This window comes from Sitodiplosis mosellana, unplaced genomic scaffold, assembly GCF_009176505.1.
Source record: "Sitodiplosis mosellana isolate CC-2019 unplaced genomic scaffold, AAFC_SMos_1.0 Smas_scaffold_5, whole genome shotgun sequence".
Classification (NCBI taxonomy): domain Eukaryota; kingdom Metazoa; phylum Arthropoda; class Insecta; order Diptera; family Cecidomyiidae; genus Sitodiplosis; species Sitodiplosis mosellana.
This window is the reverse complement of record NW_022595248.1, coordinates 5,266,554-5,288,135: the sequence shown is the minus strand read 5'-3', so window position 1 is coordinate 5,288,135 and position 21,582 is coordinate 5,266,554. Positions and strand designations below refer to the sequence as shown.

The following is a 21,582-nucleotide window of genomic DNA, read 5'->3' as shown; positions in this document are numbered from 1 at the left end:
GTAGCTAAAGAAAATATGTAGATTTGCCCGCCCATGTCCGTTTCAATTATGATATACCGAATCTTTTCATGAATAAATAAATGTATTTGCATGCGAAAATCGACCGATTCGAAATTCCTGTGGCAATTGAATAACTCAAGCATTCAAGCCAATTCTCACACCCTGACCCCACTCCGCCTTCCGTCGCATGCGAATATTTTCAATAGAATCTCCACATATTTCAGACGGGATTTCGAATGACTTGAATATTAGAGTAGACTTCGGTAGAAACAATAGAACGCCATCGTTATAATCGTCCATTTCATATTCAGTGTAGGCGATTGAATCAATGGACACATGGTTCATGCGATGCCTATTAAATCGGCGAACACTAACGAAAGAAAATGCAACTCTCGCCATTCGGAGCGGCTGATAATCGACAAAATTGAAAACAATAGGCGCAAATGGACGAAATCAACCATAAAACCCTGGACACAAAACGATTGATCCGCAACACAAATAAATTTAAATTGTTTTATGGCGTATCATTTAGTTCAAAGGGCAGGTAAAATGGTGGAATGAATGGTGAATTGAGAATGAGACGAAGGACAGAAGGAGAAAGTGATAGCGACAGTAGATGGTGTAGTAAGAGAAAGACGATGTAGAATGCGAGCGAAATCGAAATCCGAATCCGAATCCGAATCCGAAAAAACAACGGGGCAATTGATAAGAAAATAATTTCGCTATACATATACAATGTGCGGCGGAACATTATCAAAAACGGTCGAGAAAACTTGCCAATTCTATGGAGAGTAGTTCCACCTTTTTTTATGATGCAAAAACGACGCGAGCGTGCAGCAATAAAACCAGCGGCAACCGAGAAACAATTTAATACTAACAATAAAATGCCGAAAACATACACACACACACAGACGCAGAGAAGCTCAGTTTGCATCTCTTTCGTTCATGTTTTTCGACGGATTTTCAAACCATTCGATTGTGTGGATGAGTTTTTCTCTCAGTCAAGGTTTTTTTTTCTTCTTTGTTTCTCTTCAGGCTGATCAGAATCGCATTGTTGTTGAGCGAGAGTGAGCCTCTGATGCGAGAGAGAGAGAGAAATTTCGAAAAAAAACATCTTGCGAATTGATTGAAAACACATAAAAAAAACATACACAAATCGAGAATCGTGACTAATTCATTGCCGACATTTTCGATGCAAATTTTATTCAATCTGAAAGAGAGAAGCTAAAGGAGGGGAGAAGAAAACGTAGAAACAGCATCAGTTTTACTCTTGGTGGTATTTGAAACCTGTTCAAAGCACATTTGATGGACAAAAACGTGGCATTCCTACGCAATCACATGGATTTTTTTCCTTTCCGTGTACATTTTTTTCTGCTCTTCGTCTTCGACTTATTATCCATTTGGTAAGATCGGTACTCGATGCTGTTTGCATTTTACCGAATTTCAAGTCAACGGCAAAACAAATTTTTCGACAATCAAAAGAGCAAACGTTGCTGGAATACATGTGCCGTGTGATGAAGGCAGATGAAGCGAGAGAGAGAGAGAGAGAGAGAGAGAGAGAGAGAGAGAGAGAGAAGTCATCATGATAAGAAGGAGGAGAGGCACGAAGAAATGTGCAATTTTTACCTTTTTTTCCATTTGGATGTGATGTTATTTTATGTATTGTTGCTAGATAAATTGTAATGTGCATGGCTCTGTGTGCTGACGATCAAGGGGGAGAGACTTATTCAGATACTATTATAATACGATTGCCAGATATTGAGGCATCCCCATCTCCAAACGTTCTCCTTCTCGACAAAACGACGAAACCAATGCAATACTATTCTATTTCGACTATCGCATTACACATTTACACGTATGATAATTTGATTTGATAGCACGGTGCGTGCAATAAAGACTACGGCATTCCTTCTCGCATTTTTTCCTCTCGCTCTCTGTTTAGCTCTTTCGTTCTCTGCAGCGGAAATGTGTGGAAAATTCTGAAATAGCTCACTTATTGCTATCATTTGGCATCCACTTATTCGGAGCTTTTTTTCTGCTGCTGCCACTTCTTCTTCTTCACGTCTGCTTTTTATTTGTATACATATATTTCGTCTTCGTTCCACGTTTTTTTTCTCTTGCTGCTGTTGATAATATCGCTGCTAATACACTAAAACCATGCGCATCAATAAAAAAAATCAAATTATCTCGAGTAATATATTCTAACACTGATGTGATACGCACATATCGGTGTGCCGATAGATGGGCTTAGGCATGTCGGAAGGTTTGCAAACGACAGCAAACAGTTGGTACACACTCACTCACACGCTTGGCTCCAAAATGAAAAGGCGAACTTTGTGTATGCCATCACCAGCGTCATCGTTGAACGGAGAAAAAAGTGTGTACGTAATCCAAATGCAAATTTTCCTCTTGCTTAGCATTGCCTGCCTCTTTGGAATGAATATCTATCGTTCAAATTCTTGTGTGTCGCTCAATCATTTTGGGTTTTTATCGATTTGACGCTTTTGAACTACATTCATTTTAGTATTTCTATTTCATTCGAGCCCGTGAGGAAAACCCGAGAGAACGGGTCTCGCGTAGGTATGGAAGGTAGAGAGTGAGAGAGCGGGTGGGTAAAACAGAGATGAATGCTTTCATTATGCGCTCTCATTGGATACGCGCGCATAAGTAGTTCGTGGAGTGAGTGAAGCATGAGTGTCTTATTTTTTTTATGTGCATTGAAAATTGCGTGTACGTGAAATGTATGCATAGTGCGTTTTGAATTGAATCGTTGACAAGCACCTTCAATTTGCTATGCAATCAAACAATCTATAGCCGTCTTATTGCCGCTTAAACATAGTTCACGACGCTCCAAAATGACGACGGCAAACGACGAAGGCGATGGCGATGACGACGTATGGCAACTGGAGCGATCCAAAGTATGCCAAACTCTTCAATATGCTACATCAACCATGTTATTCCAATGTTTGCGCTTTAGTAGGGAAGTTCGAGTGAACTCTGTTGGTGCCTGATTGTTGTTGGTGCTGGTGCTGGTGCTTGTGCTGCATGCTCCTGATGTCTTTTGTTCTTTTTCATCGTTGCTACTCTATAATTCAGCTTTTGTTTGTACACATTTACATAGTTCCTATCGTCAACCGCTCTCGTTCGCATTTCACCGAACCATGATATTTCTTGAGTTTTTCGCAAAAATCTACACGGAAAACAAGAAAACATTGTTTGAAACAACACTCGGCGCTCTCTTTTTCTTTTGCTTGCTCTTCCTACATCTCAGTGCTGTGGTGTTTTTCTCTGCTCAAATCTTGCATCCAACACATAATTTGCGCATATATTTTTTTCTTCTTCTTCTTCTTTTCATTTGCCTTAGAATATGGTGGCACTGTGTGCATAAGCGCTCCGAGAATACGGAAAAGCTGTTAACCGCAAGATGACGAATGGATCTTGAATAACAAGAAACGAATTTGCACAAAGAATACAAATGTAACATGGAATCTAAAAAAAAATAACAGAAATAAACAAATGCGCGCACAGATCGAGCGAGAAGCGACGAGGCAAACACAAAAAAATGTTATAAAATAATAAACAAAATTTACGGAGAAAAACATCGATGGAGCACGCAGCGGTTGCTTGATGCTTGTTACAATTGTGCTATAAAGAATTATCTTTCTCTCTTTCTCTCTCACGTTGAGCGTGTTTTTTTTTCCCAGTTGAAGTGCAATGAACTATGATGAGTTCGACGCGTTTTAAATCGACTAATACACAGCTTCACGAACAGGTGGAATAAGCGACTACTTGAATTAATACAGCCATTGCCGTTGTTTCATTGCCATTGCAATTGAAAATGTTGTGTTTTTCTTTCCTCTTCCCCTCTTCAACAATGGCATCACGATTAAAACGACCAAAGTCGAGCTGAATAGAATAGACAGTAAAGTTGTGAGCATAAAAAGAGACCAAAGTCTCTCATAAAAAAAGATTCTAAAGTGCATTGTCTTCATTATCGAGTGTGCTGGCGGCGGTAGAAAAAAAAACGAATCACACACTCACACAATGTGATTTATAAACCATAAAAACCTGAAACTATCGCCAATTTCCGAATTTACGATATGGAAAAATAGCGTGCGTCGATGAATGTATGGAATTTTGGTTTGGGCCGGCGGGTCTCATTTTACACCCAGATAAGTAGCATCATTCTACTAAGAGTGCATAAACTCAAGAGGCGAGAAGAGTGAAGAAATAAAAAAAAACCGAACGAACGACCAAAGAACACACGAACTTACGTTCTATTTTCTTGTGCAAAGTTGAAAACCATCATTTGGTATTCCATCGTCGTAAAATATTAAATCGTTTTTTGACACACAGTCTCTCTCTATCGCTGGCTCGTTCGGAATATGTTTGGCATCGTACGCGTTCTTGTACATTTAGTGCGTTTTATTTATGAATATTCTTCACTCTGCTTACTTATTCTATGTCATTTTCGGTTATTCTCTTTTAGATAAATCTTAAATTGCGTAAAAACTTTGGTGAACGAACAATGAAAATATGGCTATTGAGCAGCGTACACACACACACACAGAGAGAGAGAGAGAGAGATACTTATTCCGCTGCTGTTGCGGCTCTGTTATTTTAGCACACGATTCATGCTCTTTTTTCACGAGAGAATCGAGTTTTTTTCACTTCTGTTTTTGTTAAGAACAACATTTACCGAGCATTAATTCCACCGAATTGTGTTCTTGAGCCAAGTTGAAAGACGCACCAAAACGGCGAGCCAGCGAAAAAGAGAGGAATGAAAAATAGTCCGTTAAAAATAACGTTGAATGCATTGATATCAGTATATATATACATAATTCTTATCGTCTAATCTACTCTATATTCGTTCGCTTTCAAACGCTCTGATTCACCAGACATTCGGCTGGGCGAACGTAAAGACCAACGAAAAAAAAGAAAACGAACGGAAAATATTTTATGTACTCGCGCGCCCAGCTCTCGCTTACTCAATACCTTTAGGCAAAGAGAATTTAAAATACATATATGACGTACTGGCTGGCGCTTATACTCACACAATATTTGTTCCCGGAAATTCATCCAGCGATGGAAGCGAGTGAAAAGGAAGAACAAGAGCAAAAAATAAACTCAAACAAGACTCTTCCGTCGAAATATTGCGATATACGAAAATTCTCCGCAAATATTTTGCTCACAATTTATCGCTTATAAGCTTTCATAAATGAAATGAACAACAAACACTTGGGCTGGTCTTGTTTGGGATCTGTTTTTTCGTTCTTTTCTTTCGTTCAGGCTGAATCAATCATTATTTATTCTAGACTGATCTCTGTCCAGATTTGCTTGTTGATATAGATTTACAGGCATTAACATACTAATGTTATCAATTATTAACATATTATTAACAGGGCGTTAATAACCTAGTTAATAACTCAAACATAACAAACGACGAAATATTGAAGAAAAATTCATCTGACGATATTTAATATGTTTTTAGTATGAAACTTTTTTTCGCAATTTTTTTTGCAAATTAGTTAATAAAATCCGATTTTCTTATTAATATTTTATTAATATATTAATCTTATCTTATTAATAATAAGATGGATCTTATTAACTTTTTTATAAAATGGCGATCTTATTTATAATAAGATAATATGTTAATAATATCGTAGAATCTTATTAATCTAATAATATGTTATGTTTGAGTTATTAGAAATTTTCCGATATTTTGGTTATTAACATATTAATAACATATCGAAAATGTAAATCTATACTTGTTGACGACCCACAAGCACGCCGTGATAATTGTGAAACGGAATCAATTTACAGACAGCGACAAAAAAAAGCGAGTAATGAATACGAGCTCCGATTCCAATAATTAGGCGCATCAACAGTAGAGTGTTTTTTTGTTCCGCTTGTCGAGGTGCCAAATGACTTTTTGGCGCTCAAGCCATTTAACTGTAAAACCGACAAATATAAAATGATAGAAGAAAATCGTGTTTTATTTGATTTTATTGCGCGCGTATGTGCTATTTTCAGTGCCTTTTTTCGTGCTGATTTTCATTTCTGCGCTAACGACGTGCGTGACTTCCAATCGAATTAAATGTTCGCCATACGGCCTACGAGTACTCTCATTCCTTATCCATTCCCAGAATGTTTTTTTTTTCAACCGAAATTTATTTTCTTTACACGAAATTTTGATTTTTATTATAGTCGCTATTTGCATGCGTACCTGTTTGTGTACTATTTTTATTTCGAATGCTTTATGTCAAACACGACGCTCGGCCAAAAGCATGCATCCGAACCAGAATAAGATACATCATGCCGCAGACTTTTTTTTCCCTATTTATTCGTCGTTTATTGTTCGAATTCGTTTTTTTTTTATTTTCGCAAGGCATCGACAGAGAAAATACAAATATTTACAACTCGAAACTGATCAGCGAATAATAATTGAATTTCCTGTGAATATGGAGGAGCGGAGTGATGGCGAAGTTTAAAATATGAAACGACCAACTACGGCAACAATTTTGCCGATCATCTTTATGGCAAAGAAATTTCAATCACGTCGAATTCCATTCAATTTGCTCGTAGCATCCGGCCGACTCTAATTTCAGCAGAAGAGATGAAGAGCAGAACAGAGAGGAAAAATTGTATATATCAGTCAATCACTTTGCACACGGGAGGTAAGAGCAACAAATTTCTTCGAGAAAGAAAAAGAAACTTTTGCGATATTACCGAGAACGAACAAGTAGGGAAAAAAAACTGGGAAGAAAATCGCTGGAAAATATTTGAGTTGCATCATTTTATTGAAACAATTTAACAAAAGAAGCACACAGTCTTCATTACTCACGTAAGTAAACATGACCTTTTTCGTCGGCGAATAAAAAAAAAAAGAGAGAAAAAATTTATCTATCGGAAGAACAACAACAATTTTGTTCGTCTTATCTTCATTAAACGCGCGTCAAACATGTTGGAATAGTAATAATAAGCGTGAAGATTGATTTCATTTTAATCAAAACGTGTGTCTTATCCGCGGGTGGAAACCATTTTCGAACACAAAATATCGTTCGACCTAACTAACACAGCGGGAAGTGGCGCGTAGGCTGCAAAAATTTTCATAAATTCCGTCGAAATCCACTGTTTTTTTTATGCTAAAGGGCAACGTTTAATAATGTCAAGGGCAACATTTGATACTTTTTTTTCGGTCGTATATGGTTCCAAACACCAAATAGTTTTTCTTCCACTTCATGCAACATCGATTAAATTGCGGCGAAACAAACGAACAATATTGCAAAAGCGTTTACACACTCATTGCCGCTGATTTTCTGCTTAATTGAAAATTACATGAATTTTATATCGATTCGAGTCAGTTGGTGCCGCGGTGCACGAAAACCTAAACCAATTTATAGAGTGAGGGGGAGAGAGAGAGAAAAATTGAATTAAAATCATGTTCGTCGCAATTTGCAGGCGCTCGCATGAAATCGATTAACATTCACGCCGTGCGAATAGCGTGCCATACAATGATTTTTGAGTCGAATACCAATCAAAATAAAACATCCGAGGAAACCTTAATCCAATTACCAATAATGCAGTTAGCGGAATCCACAACAATATTAAATTACAAATCACAATCGAATCGCTTTTTCCGTTTGGTGTTTTTTTTTCTTTGTCGTCGCCACTGCCGCTGTTATCTTCAGCTCCACACGCCCCAAAATCGCATTGAATTCGCATGTTTGGCAATTTAATTGTAGCGTTGAGCATTAGAAGCAGTCGTCGCACCACAAACACATGTACTAGTACAAAACAGGTTCAAATTCTCTTGCACCATCGAAAGTGAACAAAATTAGCCCAATTCTAGTGGCCATTTTCCACCTCGTGAACATACATACGAAAAATAGTCCGAATTGGACCATAAAAACTTTAATTAACATCGGATTCGAAAGACAAAAAAAAACACACATAAATTTTTTTTAGAATTTCTTTGCAATCGGCAAAAAAGAATTGGATCAGGTTACAGATAAACCGAAGAAGAAAAAAAAAATTAATTAGCCTGAAATGGAAAAAAACGCAGTCTTACTAAAAATGAGATGAGTCAACTCACTTTTCATTTGGCACCGCGCAAGAATCGACGAAATAGAAACTTCTAAGTCCCTAATTAAAACTTTCATTTACGATTAATCAAATTAAATTCGTTTCGAATGTTCGTGGATGCCAGACGCGTTCCGTGTGGCTTTTTCGTTGGTTGCTGTTTTTATTTTCTTTCGTCTCTCATCCAGAATTCGGTGCGATGTTTTTTTCTGCGGCTTTAAGATACAAACAACATCATAGTGTCTTCTGAAGCGTTCTATTCTATTTCCTCTTCTTTTTCGGTCATTTCAGTCGACCTGCCACACGCGGTTTTTTTCCCATTCATTCGCTCAGTCGCTTCGAATTTTGTAATTAAACGTTTTTCATTTGTGGTTCTTTTTTTTCTTTTGGCGGGTCATCAACACTTGGCCACAAAAAGTGTCAGAGAATGCTGTGGCCTTTGTAATGAACACTTTTATCTGCTTCAAATGGGCTACATTCTTCACGCCGTTTGATTTTCGGTTCATTCCATTCGCTCACTATGGCTGTGTCAATTGTCAGATTGTCACGTCATATACAATGACACAACACGAACTACGAAGAAGAAGATGATGAAATAAATGTACGCGATGCTGGCCGTTTCGTACTTAATGTTATTAACTTTGATATGGTTCATTTCCTTGAACCACCTTTTTCTCTCATTCTCTTGAAATACACTTTTTACTCGGCTGAGATCATGAGTTCGTATTGTGTGCGCAATTCAATCGAAATATGGCAACATTTTTTATGTTAAGCTTTCAAAAACCGTCTCAACAATTTTTTGATTTGACCGAATTCTTTTTAAATATCACAAGCATATTGTTCTTTTTCGCCGAATTCTTGCGAATATCAAAAGGATTTTTTATTTGTGTCGCACGACAACCGAAAAAAAGTGTACGCACAAAACTTTTAATGTAATTTTTGTTGGAGGTAATAAGATTAATTTTGCAATTGCTGCATTTTATTTCATCGAATTTCCTTCGCAGTACTACATCGTAATCGCATTTTTATGAAGTAGAAGGAGTGAGTGACATTTATGGAATCTCTACTCTTGCCACGGATTATGTATACTCTCGATGCGGTCGTAGACGACAACCACGACAAACATGTACTATTGCGTTGTATGCTTTCACTCGTACATCAACGCATTTAAATTTACCAACAGCAAAAAAAAACCGCCCTGCATTTTTCATTTGTGTTTGCTTTTCCCGAATTTTCTGTTGACGTTCTTAACGGCCATTATCTAAATTACAAATCTTTTCTTCTGTTTCGGGGAAGGCGTATTCAGGAGCTTTGTTGTGAAAGAGAGAGAGAGAGAGAGAGAGAGAGAGAGAGAGAGAGAGGGAGAGTTTTTGTCATCATTTCGGAAAATACGTTTTCTTTGGAACAGCGGTAGACTGCCAGACAAGGACTTTTTCACTTTGAGATATGACTGTTTGTATGGACATTGGACAGACTGAATGACTGAAAACTAAATGAAGGTAATGTGCGCGCGATGTTTCGCTCATCCACCAGGCGCGGATATTCAGGCTAGTGTCGTTATGTTGCTATGAAAACCATTTTCAATTTAACGGTAAATATGCTCATTTAATATTTCGGGGAATATGTTGGACTGGCTCAGACAGACGATGAATAGAAAAAAAATAGAAACGAAAGCGACAGAGTCGACCAGAGAAAACCTCCACCCTTGCACTTGACAAAGCACTTAAAGTCACTATGATGAATATTTCACCAGCAACAACAAAAGCAAACTGGCCGAAACGGCGACATCGAAATGAGAAGAGAAGGAGGAAAACAATGTGAACCAAATAGATGATTATTATTGAAACCGAAAAATGGAATCGGCAAAATGGGGCAGATGTATCAAAATTTGATTGAGGTAAAATTCGCAATAAAATGTGAATTTGTGCATTGAAACTACGGGCTCACTCACTCTCGCTCTCACTTCGCATTCGAAAAGCATTTCCGTTTTTATTGTCATAGATTTTCCATTTCGGTGATGTTTGCGGTGCCTGTGTGGCACAAAACAAGAGTTTTACTAGTTTCTTTTTCGGAAGGAACATTTCGATAAGGACAATGCCAGAAGGGATGAAGAAAAACGAATATTCCGTCCGAAAAATAGATATATAAGTAAATGGATGCGAAATGCTCTTTGGTCAAAGAAATGGGATGCCATTTTGTCTGAATGCCGGTTACTTGGTTACTAACCGAGATGGATTGCTTGAGTGGAATCATTACATTTTTGGTCAAATGGATTTCAATGCCCTTACTCAAACTCCTTTCGTTCGTTCGTTCTCTCTATCTCTCACACTCTTGCTCATTCGCTTGCTCTCCACTTGAAATGTTTTGGTATTTTGATTTACTCTACCACTGGCATATCCTTCTGCCACGGTCCATTCTCACTTTGCATCTAATCTTTGCATTGACAGTACACAGTTTCAAAAGCAATTTCGGTTGCCCATTGTACGCTATTGCTTTTCTCATTTAACTGTTTCACAACGCGACTCTCGCTCTCGCTCTCTCCCTCTGTTTTTTTTCTGTTGTATTCTTCTCATTTCACATATTTAAATTTGGTTTTGTTTATTTCTAATGCCAACAGTCTTGACGAAATCTAGGAATCGTGAAATTATAATACCATTCGACTATCCAAATGCTATTTGCGTTCGGTTGTTGGTTGGTGCTGCTGCTGTTTTTGTTGTTGTTGCGGCTGTTTTGCATTTTTCTTATTCTCGGATATAAAATGAGTTTTCAGCGGAAAATTGAATGGAAAAGCAAATAACATACACAGGAAAGTTGCAGGCGCATGAGCGCACCAGCGCAACAGTTATCTCCGTTTGGGAAAATTCAAACGAAAATTTTAAAGTTGCTTTTTCTTTAATGTTTTGCTTGAATGGAATTCCATTTACAACTGTCAAAAACATTCCACTCATCTTGTTGTGATGAATTTTATTTGGCGTGTGTCGTTTCACATTCAGAGCATCTCTGTTCCTCTCGTCACCTCACATCTCTCTCTCTCTCTCTCTATCTTGCTCGACGAATCAGCGTCCACCCGTTTGCTTAGTCGGTGTGCAAATTCGCCGGCGTCTTTTCATGATCTTGAGCTTTTGTGTTAGGGCGTTTTGTGATTTTTTTCCTCTCTCTCCCTCCCTCTCTCTCTCTCTAAAAGTTGAATGCTGCCGCAAGCAATTATTTATGTAAATAGAAAAACGTAAATTAAATATTAATTAACCGAAATTTTCGGAGACGGAAACAAAAACAATAAACGGCACATTGAGATTGTCTATACTTGTTTAGCAGAAAATCAGTTGCGCGTCGGCGAATAGAAAAACCTAACTTTGACCGCAACCAAAATAAATTCGTTCGCTTATTTTTTCATCATTTGCTTGCGTCTGTTTGTTTTTTTTCTGTTCACTGCTTGACTCACACGAGCACAGTGAAACAGACAGAAATGTCAACCCACGACCACAAAAGTTTTTTCATTTACTAAATCGAATCGGTACGAGTGATTTTTTTTTGTTTCTGTTCAAAAATGCAAAAGTTTCATTTCGAACAAATAACACTGTCTCACATTTTTTGAATTCAAAGTAACCTTGGGAGAATATGAGAAAGAGCGAGAAAGCAACATTGTTTGTGACTTAATCAATTTAAATGGACTGAAAAAGAAGCGATGAGTTTTCAAACTGAATAATTGGGTTTTTAATAAATGGCAGTGATAGGTTTGTGTTTTTTTCGCGTTCGAATGGAAGGTATGTCTTGAGTTGAGCACAATCTCGCCCGGATTACCGAGAAATGTTTGTACGAGGCAGTAGCAACAGCACCAACAGCAGTAACGACATCGCTGCTCGTAGCTATTAGCATATGACATAAAACAAGTTGCAGTGCGAATAACTTTTTAATTAGAACGATTGAGAGACAAACACACTAAGTTCATCGTTTTATTGCAACCCATTTTACAGCTGCAAGCGACCGCTTTTTTTGCGCGTTCACACTTGCTCGTTCCCTCGTTTCTTGAGATTGTGATTAACGCGCAAAACTATGATAATCCAACGGACGTTAGCTTGTGCATATTTCCATAATTAATTTCTGGAAAAGTTGCTGCCGGATTGTGGCACACGGGAATCCAATAAAATACGCGCACTCAATGCTCTGCTCGACAAGAAACCGTCGTCATCATCATCATCGTCGTCGTTTTTGTCGTCATTGTTGGCCAGCTGCAGAAAAACACCGATCACTTGTGCTCTTATTTATTAGCAACGAAATTAACCTGTGACTTTACGTGATTCATTCTCGGAAATTTATTGCGGCAATACGAGTGCGAATGGAAGAAGGAACAAAAAACCGAACACGGAATCGAATCCAAATGAGAGTGTAGTTGATATTGAATTAAGTAATCTGGGTTGGATGTGAACCAGTTCTTTTTTTTACCGCATGAAAATAACAACAAAAAAACACACACATTTATGATACTGATGTCAATTTCACGTAGAAAATCTATGTGGTGCTGGTTTTTTCGCAGCCAGAGCCATTTCGAGACGAGAGAAGAAAGTTCAATTGTGATTATTCAAATTTTCTATTTTTTGACGTGAATCAATTGCACATTCGCATTCCATTGAAAATTGCTGGCTCTCGTGATTTAGCGTATGCAGTACATATTGTGCACTGACATGAAGCAATTTGTAAATAAAAGTCGCTCCTTGTTCGTGAGTTGAGCAGAAAAAAAATGCCTCAATTTTTGTTGGGCTACATTCTTTGTATGTGCCCTCGATCGTACACATACACACACGTGCTCACATTGGGAAGTCGAATGTTGAAGAGTGAAGCGAGAAAACAATCCGGTTACTATTTTGAGAAATATTGGGCTATATTGATTCGCTCGATCGATTTTCCCGACAGACTGAACCTAATATGCTTTCAAATGTTAATGGTTCACATTCATGTAGCTCATGTGATCCATTTTTCATGTGCGAAGCGCACATACACCAAAAAAAAACCTCTCGCTTGCATGAACGAATTGAACGCGCAGCGCACACTCCACCAGAAAAAAATGAACCAGGAAAATAATAAAAAAAATTGCCAAGAGAGAAAAGAAGAATATCTGTGTGCGATCCGGAAACATTGCTGCTGAACGTGAAAAAGAACGCTTTCAAGGAAGGTGCGCCGAGAGTACCAGAAAAGCGATTGATATATTTGTTGCATCGTGCATATTGGTCATAAATGTAATTTAACATGATCGAAGAGTGGCATCCAATGCACAAATTGCATTAACTGGACACTGATTTCGATGTCTCAAAATATGGGCAAATTGAGTTTGGTCCCGAGCATGGAATGAAGTGAGCGGAATAACTGATGTGTTTGATGTGCCAGTGAGTAAACGTAGAAGGGTGGAAGAGAGACGGTGTGAGTGAGAGTAAGTTTGGCAGAAAATGTACAAAATTACTGACATTTCGAATTCTTTCAGGAGTGCAACATTTTTATGAGTCACCCACACCAGCCAGCCAGCCACTCAACCAACCAGTATGTGTGTGTGTGTGACGAAAAAGTATTACACGCGCAATGAACCGTAAATTGGAACTGAATGCGGTTATATTTCATGCCTTGAGTATGATTGCCAGGAGGTAGTGCGAAGGTAAACGCTTCTGGAAATGTTCGTCATTCAAGGCAAAAGAATGGTGAAAACGAAGTTATCGGACTGAAAACGACAAATGAACTGAATGAAGCTGCTGCAATGCTTGGCACTTACACACACACACACACACATCCAACGAAGCACAGCGATATATAGCTAGCTCGTGCATTTCAAATCAAAAATGTATTCGAAATCAGTTTTGTGGTGCACTGTGTGCGCGCGCGTATCCCTCTATGTGATATATGGATATCATTTTGCGAATATGATTCGATCATGCAAAATATACGGATGGGCAAACGAACGGAATCGGATTAGAAAGACAGATTTTCGCAGAACCGAGGCAATGCGAACAATATAATTTTGCATTGGGAAATTCAATTTGACATCTTCATCAACGAACATGACCTTTGCTTTTAATAAAACCTTCCAATGAAATGATATCAAATTCTTTTTCCAAACGATTCATGAGTGTATGCGATTGGAGGCAGTTTGCTTTTGCTGCTGCTGTCGCTGTTGCTGTCAACTCTGATGAAATGCTATTCTGACAATGCGGATATATTAGTGTGGAGAAATGCAAAATATTCCGCATACCGTCGTTCTGGATACACAATCAAGCATCAAGCATCAAACATTACAAAATGTGCGAATTGTGATCCATTACGACTGACAAATGATACATTACACAGTGTGATTAGTTGGAAGCTTAAGCATCTGCTCTTTGAGTAGAATAAGAAATATGCTCGTTCGGCCCAGCCAGGCCGATTATTATTATTCGGTATTGATTTATGTCATTCCATTTACGTACGTCCAACGAACAAATGAACTCAGAAGCCGATTATCCAAAGAATTTGTAAATTAATTACACACACACACATTCACGTGCACGTGCATTTCAATATTTCTACATATCATCCAAAGTCAGAGATATTAATGACAAGTGATTTATTCTCTTTAATTTCACTCGGATGGATAGTACACACACAATAGCCGGTAATTTGGTATCAAAGATGAAGCTTCATTCCCTATTTCGATGTGTCTATCATTCCATCCTATTCTCAGCGCAGTTAATTCGAAGCCATTACTCTGTCTTTCTCATTTCATGCCGTTCAATGTTCTATCCCAGGTATGGGCCAACGTAAATTGAACTCGGAAAATCGATGGCCGACGGCTTTTAAAAATCGAAAGAAAGCAAAAATATTGTAACATCATGGCAGTACCATGTAACACTAACGGCTTCACTTGTTTGTTGTACTTGGACTACAATGGTGATTTAACAGCACCTCATTTATGGTCAACAGTTAATATTGGCTTTGAGTAAGAAAAATTTGAAGAAACAAATTGGATTTGATGTACTATTCTGACCAACAACCATTTTGAACGTGTGTTCATTGCCAGGTTGATTCATTTAAACATGGAGCGATGGCGCAATTCGTGCGTATATGATTATAGTAGTGTGATCGATGGATACAATCAGGAAATAAATAAAAGTGATATGATTTAATTCACACGCACGGAAAGAACAATCAAGATCGTTTCCAATATGGTGAAAAATTCAACACACGCATCGGCACCGCCATCAAACTGGAACGTATTGAACCATATAATCATCGCAGAATAACAGCTAAACGATAGAATTTCCACATACATACACGGACGAACAGATGAAGAGCACATAAACTTATGACGCTATACATGACCAAGACTCCAATTGCGAACGATGATTCGACGAATTTTCTCGTCAGCCGCATTTTTGCCGAGTCAGCAATCTATTTTTTTCTTTCCACTTCTACTTTGTGTCGTTTATTTCTTTTTCTTACCTTTTGAGCAATAACTTTTGATTTTTTCTTTCTTCGCACTTCCATTGATCAGAAACCGAAAATTAGCAAGACATCGCTTTAGTGAATAGAAACGTTTCAGTTAGATGATCAAGAGTCCGACGATGAAAAAAAAATATTTACTCGTTTAAATGGCCAATGCTATTATTATGTCGCCTCTGAACTCACACAAAAAAAATGAGCAAGAAAGATATGTTTTAGCTAACACAGAAAAAAAAACGGAGCATAAGTTCGCCATGGTCTAGTACTGTTGATGGCTATCGGCCATTGGAATGGGTTTTGTTGTGTTCGTTTGTATTTTTTGACATTTTACTTAACGAATTGTTTGTGGAGGAAAAAGTTTGCGCGTCGTTGTTGTCTCCTCCTCTCTATGTGCTGCAACTTTGTTGATTTCGCTTTTCAGCATTTTATGAATTTTTTTTTCACTGTTTGGTTTTTATTCCATCTTTTGCTCTCTTTGTGTTTGTGTGCTTATGTCAATTCCGCTGAGTGAAATCAAGTGGAATGCGAATTTGTTTGAAACATTTTTTCTTTGGTCTCGGTATGTGTGTTTTTTATTTTCTCGTTCTCGTTGCGCTTAATCTTTTGTTCCAGTGGTCAATTTGTTCGTTGGCTTTAATTTAGTTCTGATTCAGTGTAGCCTCACAGAACGAAAAAACAACAACCAATTCAATATGCTATCCAAATAATGATTTCACGTTCTCGGAAAAAAGGGCGAATTTTGACTACACACTTCGATGGCTGGTGCGCCTTTAAGGCATTTCATTTTCAAAGTCCCTAACTATAAACAGAGAGCAAAAAAAAGCATCGCTACTGAAATCTATGGCATTTTTGAAACGAGATCGCTTTGTTTTCAGTAGCGAAAAAAATGCAGATAAAATGGGCGCAGCCAATTCGTACAACAAGAGTCGATGATGCGCTGATATTCCGTCCGTGTTGTTGCAACTAGTCTTTTACTTTGTGCCTGCACATGAACACACAACTCACAAATCCATTTGCAACGACAGCTCGGCAACGTTAAGCCGAAAATTGCACAACGAAATTGAAAAGAAGTATAAAGCATTGCTGGCTCGCGCGTTCACTACCCAAAACAGGCATCAGATGTGCATGCAATTTCTGCTTTTAGTTTTCATTATGAAAGCGTGCTCTTGCAAACACACAGAAACTCTTTCTGTGCGAGAGACAGGCACATACATGAAGCAACAAAAACAAAAGGCAGCAACACATCAACCAGGCCACATACATATAAAATGACTTTGCAATTTTCACCCGAAAATACATGCAGAAACATTGCTGTGCACAGGCAAATTACGACTCTAAGGCTAGAATAAGTGCCGACTAACTCGCACTGGGAAATATTTCAGAATTTTCTGGACCAAAATGAGCACACTGACAACAACAGCAGCAACAATCGTGATAGCAAAAATGGCGTCTGAAAAACTACGAAGGGAGAGAGAGAAAAAGAACAGCAACAACAGCCTCGCTGAAAAATTTCATAGAAAAAGTAGAAGTTCATTGTGCCTTCGCATCTCAATAGATGCTAGTTTCAAAGGGCGACCAAATTGCGACGAGAACAAACCAAAAGGCCAAAAAAGCATCCAAGCAAGAACGTAAAAATCAACAAACTTATTCATTCGTACACACACACACACACACCAGAACCAGAGTAAGAGGGAGAGGGATAGGGAGAAAGGGAATGTAAAAAAAAGGCTGACACATACCGGAAAAAAGTGTGCAAAAAACTTTGTTTGGCAGTTAGAACAGAATGTCATTAAAATTAAAACAAAACAAAATGAGTTTAACTGAAAAAAAAATGTTTTTATACATTTAAATCCCGTGCACATAGAGGCGATGGAAGCAGCAGAAAAAAAAATCGCCAATAAAGTAGCATGAACTGGTTGTTTTTATTTTGCAAACCATTTGCGTAGAGAAGTTTCCGTGAAAATAAAATAAAATACCATGTTTGACATTATTCGTTTTGTTGTGGATTCTTCGTTAGTATTTTTTTCTGCTCCACTGTTTACTTGCCACAATCGGTACGTCGGTTTTTTTCTCTCCACTTGATTTAATCTCTTCGCATGAATTGAGGCTTGAACATATATATATGCTCAAGCTCACTGACGAATGGAGTAATTCGATCTTGAATAACAATTTCACTCGGCTGGAACATTGCACACACACACATTCAGCCGCTTGGAAGCGAAAATAAGAACATTCTGTCGAATGACAACAACAAGAACAACAACAAACAATAAAAACCGAATCACATTCAGAGAAATCTGGTATGGTTTAAGTAAGAACCAGTTGAGATTCTTGTCGTGTTTCCTGACATTGACCATTCCACACGACGATTCGAAAGCAGCGACGACATTGGTAAAAGTCGCATATGAATGACGATAATCGTTTGCATTTCTTCATTCTATTTTCAACGTGTATCTCTCTTTCACCTCTTTATTGCAATTGGAATTTCGATGTCGTTTCATTAATTCGATGATGTGTGTGTGATAACAAGATGAAAAAAAGAAGAAAAATAGACAGAAACAGTGATCTGTTCAAAATTCCGGTTTTGCATTTAGGCTCATGCATACAAATTATGCGAACACTTGTTTAATTCTCGGCTGGGTTGTGTGTTATGTGTTGTGACTTTACAGCTCATCAGCTCATCGCCTAAAAACACTTTACGTATTATATTTCGTCTTTTGCTTCGTTTGATGACTTTTCATTGTAAATGGTGTTATAATCGTCGCGTTTCAAAGCGAAACGAAGCAAGAACGAACGAAAAATGCTTTTATTATTTTCTCTCGTCCACGAAGAATTCATTTGAGGAATTAACGGTTTTTTAAAATCGAAAGAGATGAAAAGAAAAGAAAAACAACACGTTCGAGACGCACTGAAAGACAATACCAACTGAATATTTTCCAAAAGGTAAACGGATTTTTTGTTTGGACAAATGCTTGTTTCGGCTCATTAGAATTTCGGGTGCTTAAAATCATGGTGTGTTAAGATATGGGAAAAACACAAAGGAATTAAGTGAGCCGCTGTGAGCGAGCCGGTGAGAGAGGATGAGACGGGAAACACGACCGAAAGCAACACGTAATGTGGTCATAATGGACTGATGTCGATCATCATGTACGCCGTTGTTATGAATTTGATTATGATGATGAAATAAATACCGAAAATCAATACACATTTTAGTCTCATGTACCATCCCGTTTTCATCCCGAGTTCAATAACACCCGAAAATTGGATGGAATTTATTACGAAACAGCATCTCGTATACGATGACGGTACAGTGCCAATGATACTTAATATTCTGAGCAGCCATTAATTACATGGAACAAGCGCGTTCATCGTCGCCCAAAAAGGGAACAACGCCATTACTATGGTAACACACTTGGTCAAATTTCAGTGCTCATTTTTGGGATTTGCCAATAATGGCCTTCTAATTTATGATCATTTGTGCGCCAGTAATCACCTCGCCTGTGAGAACAACAGAGAAAGCACCTCTTGACGAGACGCGTTTCGTTGATAATGTCAAAAATTTCGTTGGCAAATAGGTCGATGATGCGAAAAGATAAAATCACTTCAGTGCCATTCTCTCTGTCGATGTTGTATAGTGTACGCTCTCTGTTCCACGATGCGAAACGTTTGATGATGCCTTTCGTTGAAATCCACCAGCAAATAATGTTCAATTGACAATTGACAATTTAACAAATTGAAGTGAATACATTTTACAACGCGCGATTGCATGCAAAATGTCGTCGTATCTTCGACATCATTTCATCTATCGAGTGCGTGTCAAGCGACTCGAAAGACGGCTTGAGAGAAAGAGAGAGATAGGGAGATAAATGGCGCGCACGCCAAGCAAGCGAGAGGAATGAGAAATGAAAAGAAATTTAATTCAATGGAAATTCGTATTCAAATTAGCTTTCCACCAGAAATGGAAAATCAAAAGCGAATTCAATTGAATTGGAGAGAGATAGAGAGAGAGAGAGAGAGCAAGCGAGCCAAAGTGCTTGCGCGTCACATTGTCACAGCAATTCTTGCTCCTGCTCTCTTGTTTCTCTCGCTCTCTCTGTTGACGTTGCGCATATTTTCTATGCCAGCGTACACATTTCTATTTAAATATCAATTGATTGCGTGTATACATAGAAAAGACAGAATGATACAGCCATTGAAATTGTTCTATTCTGCAAGAATTTCGTGGCACTTGAACTGAAAAGTATTGACACACTTGGACTCATACCCTTCCTCCTTCTTCGCTTCTCTCTCTCTCTCTCTCTCTCTCTCTCTCTCTCTCTCGCTCTAGCTATGGTGCGATGTCATTGCGCCATAGCACCAACAAACAATTTACATTTTATTGATGTTGTGTTAAGTGTGTTGTGTTCCCTTTGCTCATATATTTGACGCAGGAAGGCGCGCAATCAACGCCCGTCCTCATAATTACACGTAGAAATCAACAAGAGCATTCATCAAAAGGTTTCTTCTTCGTATTTTTCTTGTTGTTGTTGCTGTTTCGTTGCTCTCGAGCGAACAAGCCATTATACATTCGAAAAAAAAACCAGAATTGTCAATAAGTTGACAGCTGTCAATCGTGTCATGCCTTTGTGTGTCCATATCACAAGATATAAAAAGCATAAAATATAAATTAAAAGCCATCCAGGCCATTCACGTAGCAATTTGTATTGTAAATCAACATTTAAAAAAATATGACCTTATATTAAAAGCAAAACGAATCTCTCTCTCTCTCTCGCATCTTGCATTAAAAATAAAGTACAAGAACAGCAACAAAATTTCAACTCAGATTGAATCTGAGATTGAGAGTGTAAATTAAAAAATTCCATCGCTTTATTGCGTTGCACAGTTTGTGTGTGTGTGTGTGTTTTGTATTCTGTGGCACCGCGTGAGTCTCTTTTCGTTTTTCAATATTCTACTTGTTGTGTTTTCCAAGCATAAAACGTTTCAGGTTACGATTGGCATGCGATGAAATGCCATTTTTTCACATTCAATACATTTCTCTCTCTCTCTCTCTCTCTGCGATGCTCGCAGCCCGTACTATGCTCGCTGTGGTGACGATGAAGCAACTATGTTTCTTGTTTCTTCTTGTGCAAACGTCAATAAAATCCAAGAGATCTGCTCGAAAAGCGCACAACAACGATGGAAGCGACGAGAATAAATGCAAGATCATTTAATCATAAGAGCTTAGATTTTATGTACGTAATCAAATCGGACGAATTATCGAGTGTATTAAATTGTCTTCAGCTTGATGGAAAATGCTTGGCTACCGATGAAAAAGGGAGAAACGACGCAAGAATGGAGGAAGAAAGAAAAAAAAGGTAAAAACGTAGCGCACCTTTTCCAGTCAAAAGCCAGTCGTAAGCTTTAATACACCTAGACACAACGCCATTAAAATTATGAAAGATGCGTTATGTAACGAAGTTCTTCTTTGTTTTATTTTTTTATTGAGATAGAAATATCTGTACCGTCATCAAAAATTATTATTGATGGACACAATAGAAAGGAAAGAAATTCAGACCGAATTTCTTTTGATTTTTATTCGAACATCACAAATTAAATTCTTCCGAATCCTTTTTTCTACTGATGAAATCAGACAATTTTTGTTTTAAAGAGCAAAAAAATGAGCATAAACTTACCATGACGCGATTCGTCGATGAAGAATGCTGTCTGTTGTAGTAGTCGTTATCGCCGAGACTTTGAAAATACTTTTTTGTACCGTAGACTGTGTCCATTTTTGCGATGATTTGTCTGTTTTCTTCAATATAATTCAATTGTCTATTTCTTGCTCGGTGTTTTTTTTTCTTTCTTTGCTCAACTTTTTGTGATTGGTATACGTATGTAACCGTTCAGTCTGAATGCAGGTCAGTTTGTGGGAATCAATTTCATGGGAATGTACAACTGTAAGTAGAAAAAAAAAAGTCATACAATTATTATACATTAATCATTCACAATATGAATTAGATTATGAGTGGTCTCATGAATGAATTATACCATATGATTCTA

General features: G+C 37.9%; 1 protein-coding gene across 1 annotated transcript in view; it reads right to left on the bottom strand.

Moving 5' to 3' along the window:
• LOC129566896 (mucin-2) overlaps positions 1-21,582 on the bottom strand; it is a 65,173-nt gene that overhangs the window by 28,667 nt on the left and 14,924 nt on the right. Inside the window, exon 2 of the mRNA XM_055443267.1 lies at positions 21,216-21,477. Coding sequence (XP_055299242.1) covers positions 21,216-21,311 — 96 coding nt within the window. The 5' untranslated portion in view covers positions 21,312-21,477. The remainder of the gene's footprint in view (positions 1-21,215; positions 21,478-21,582) is intronic.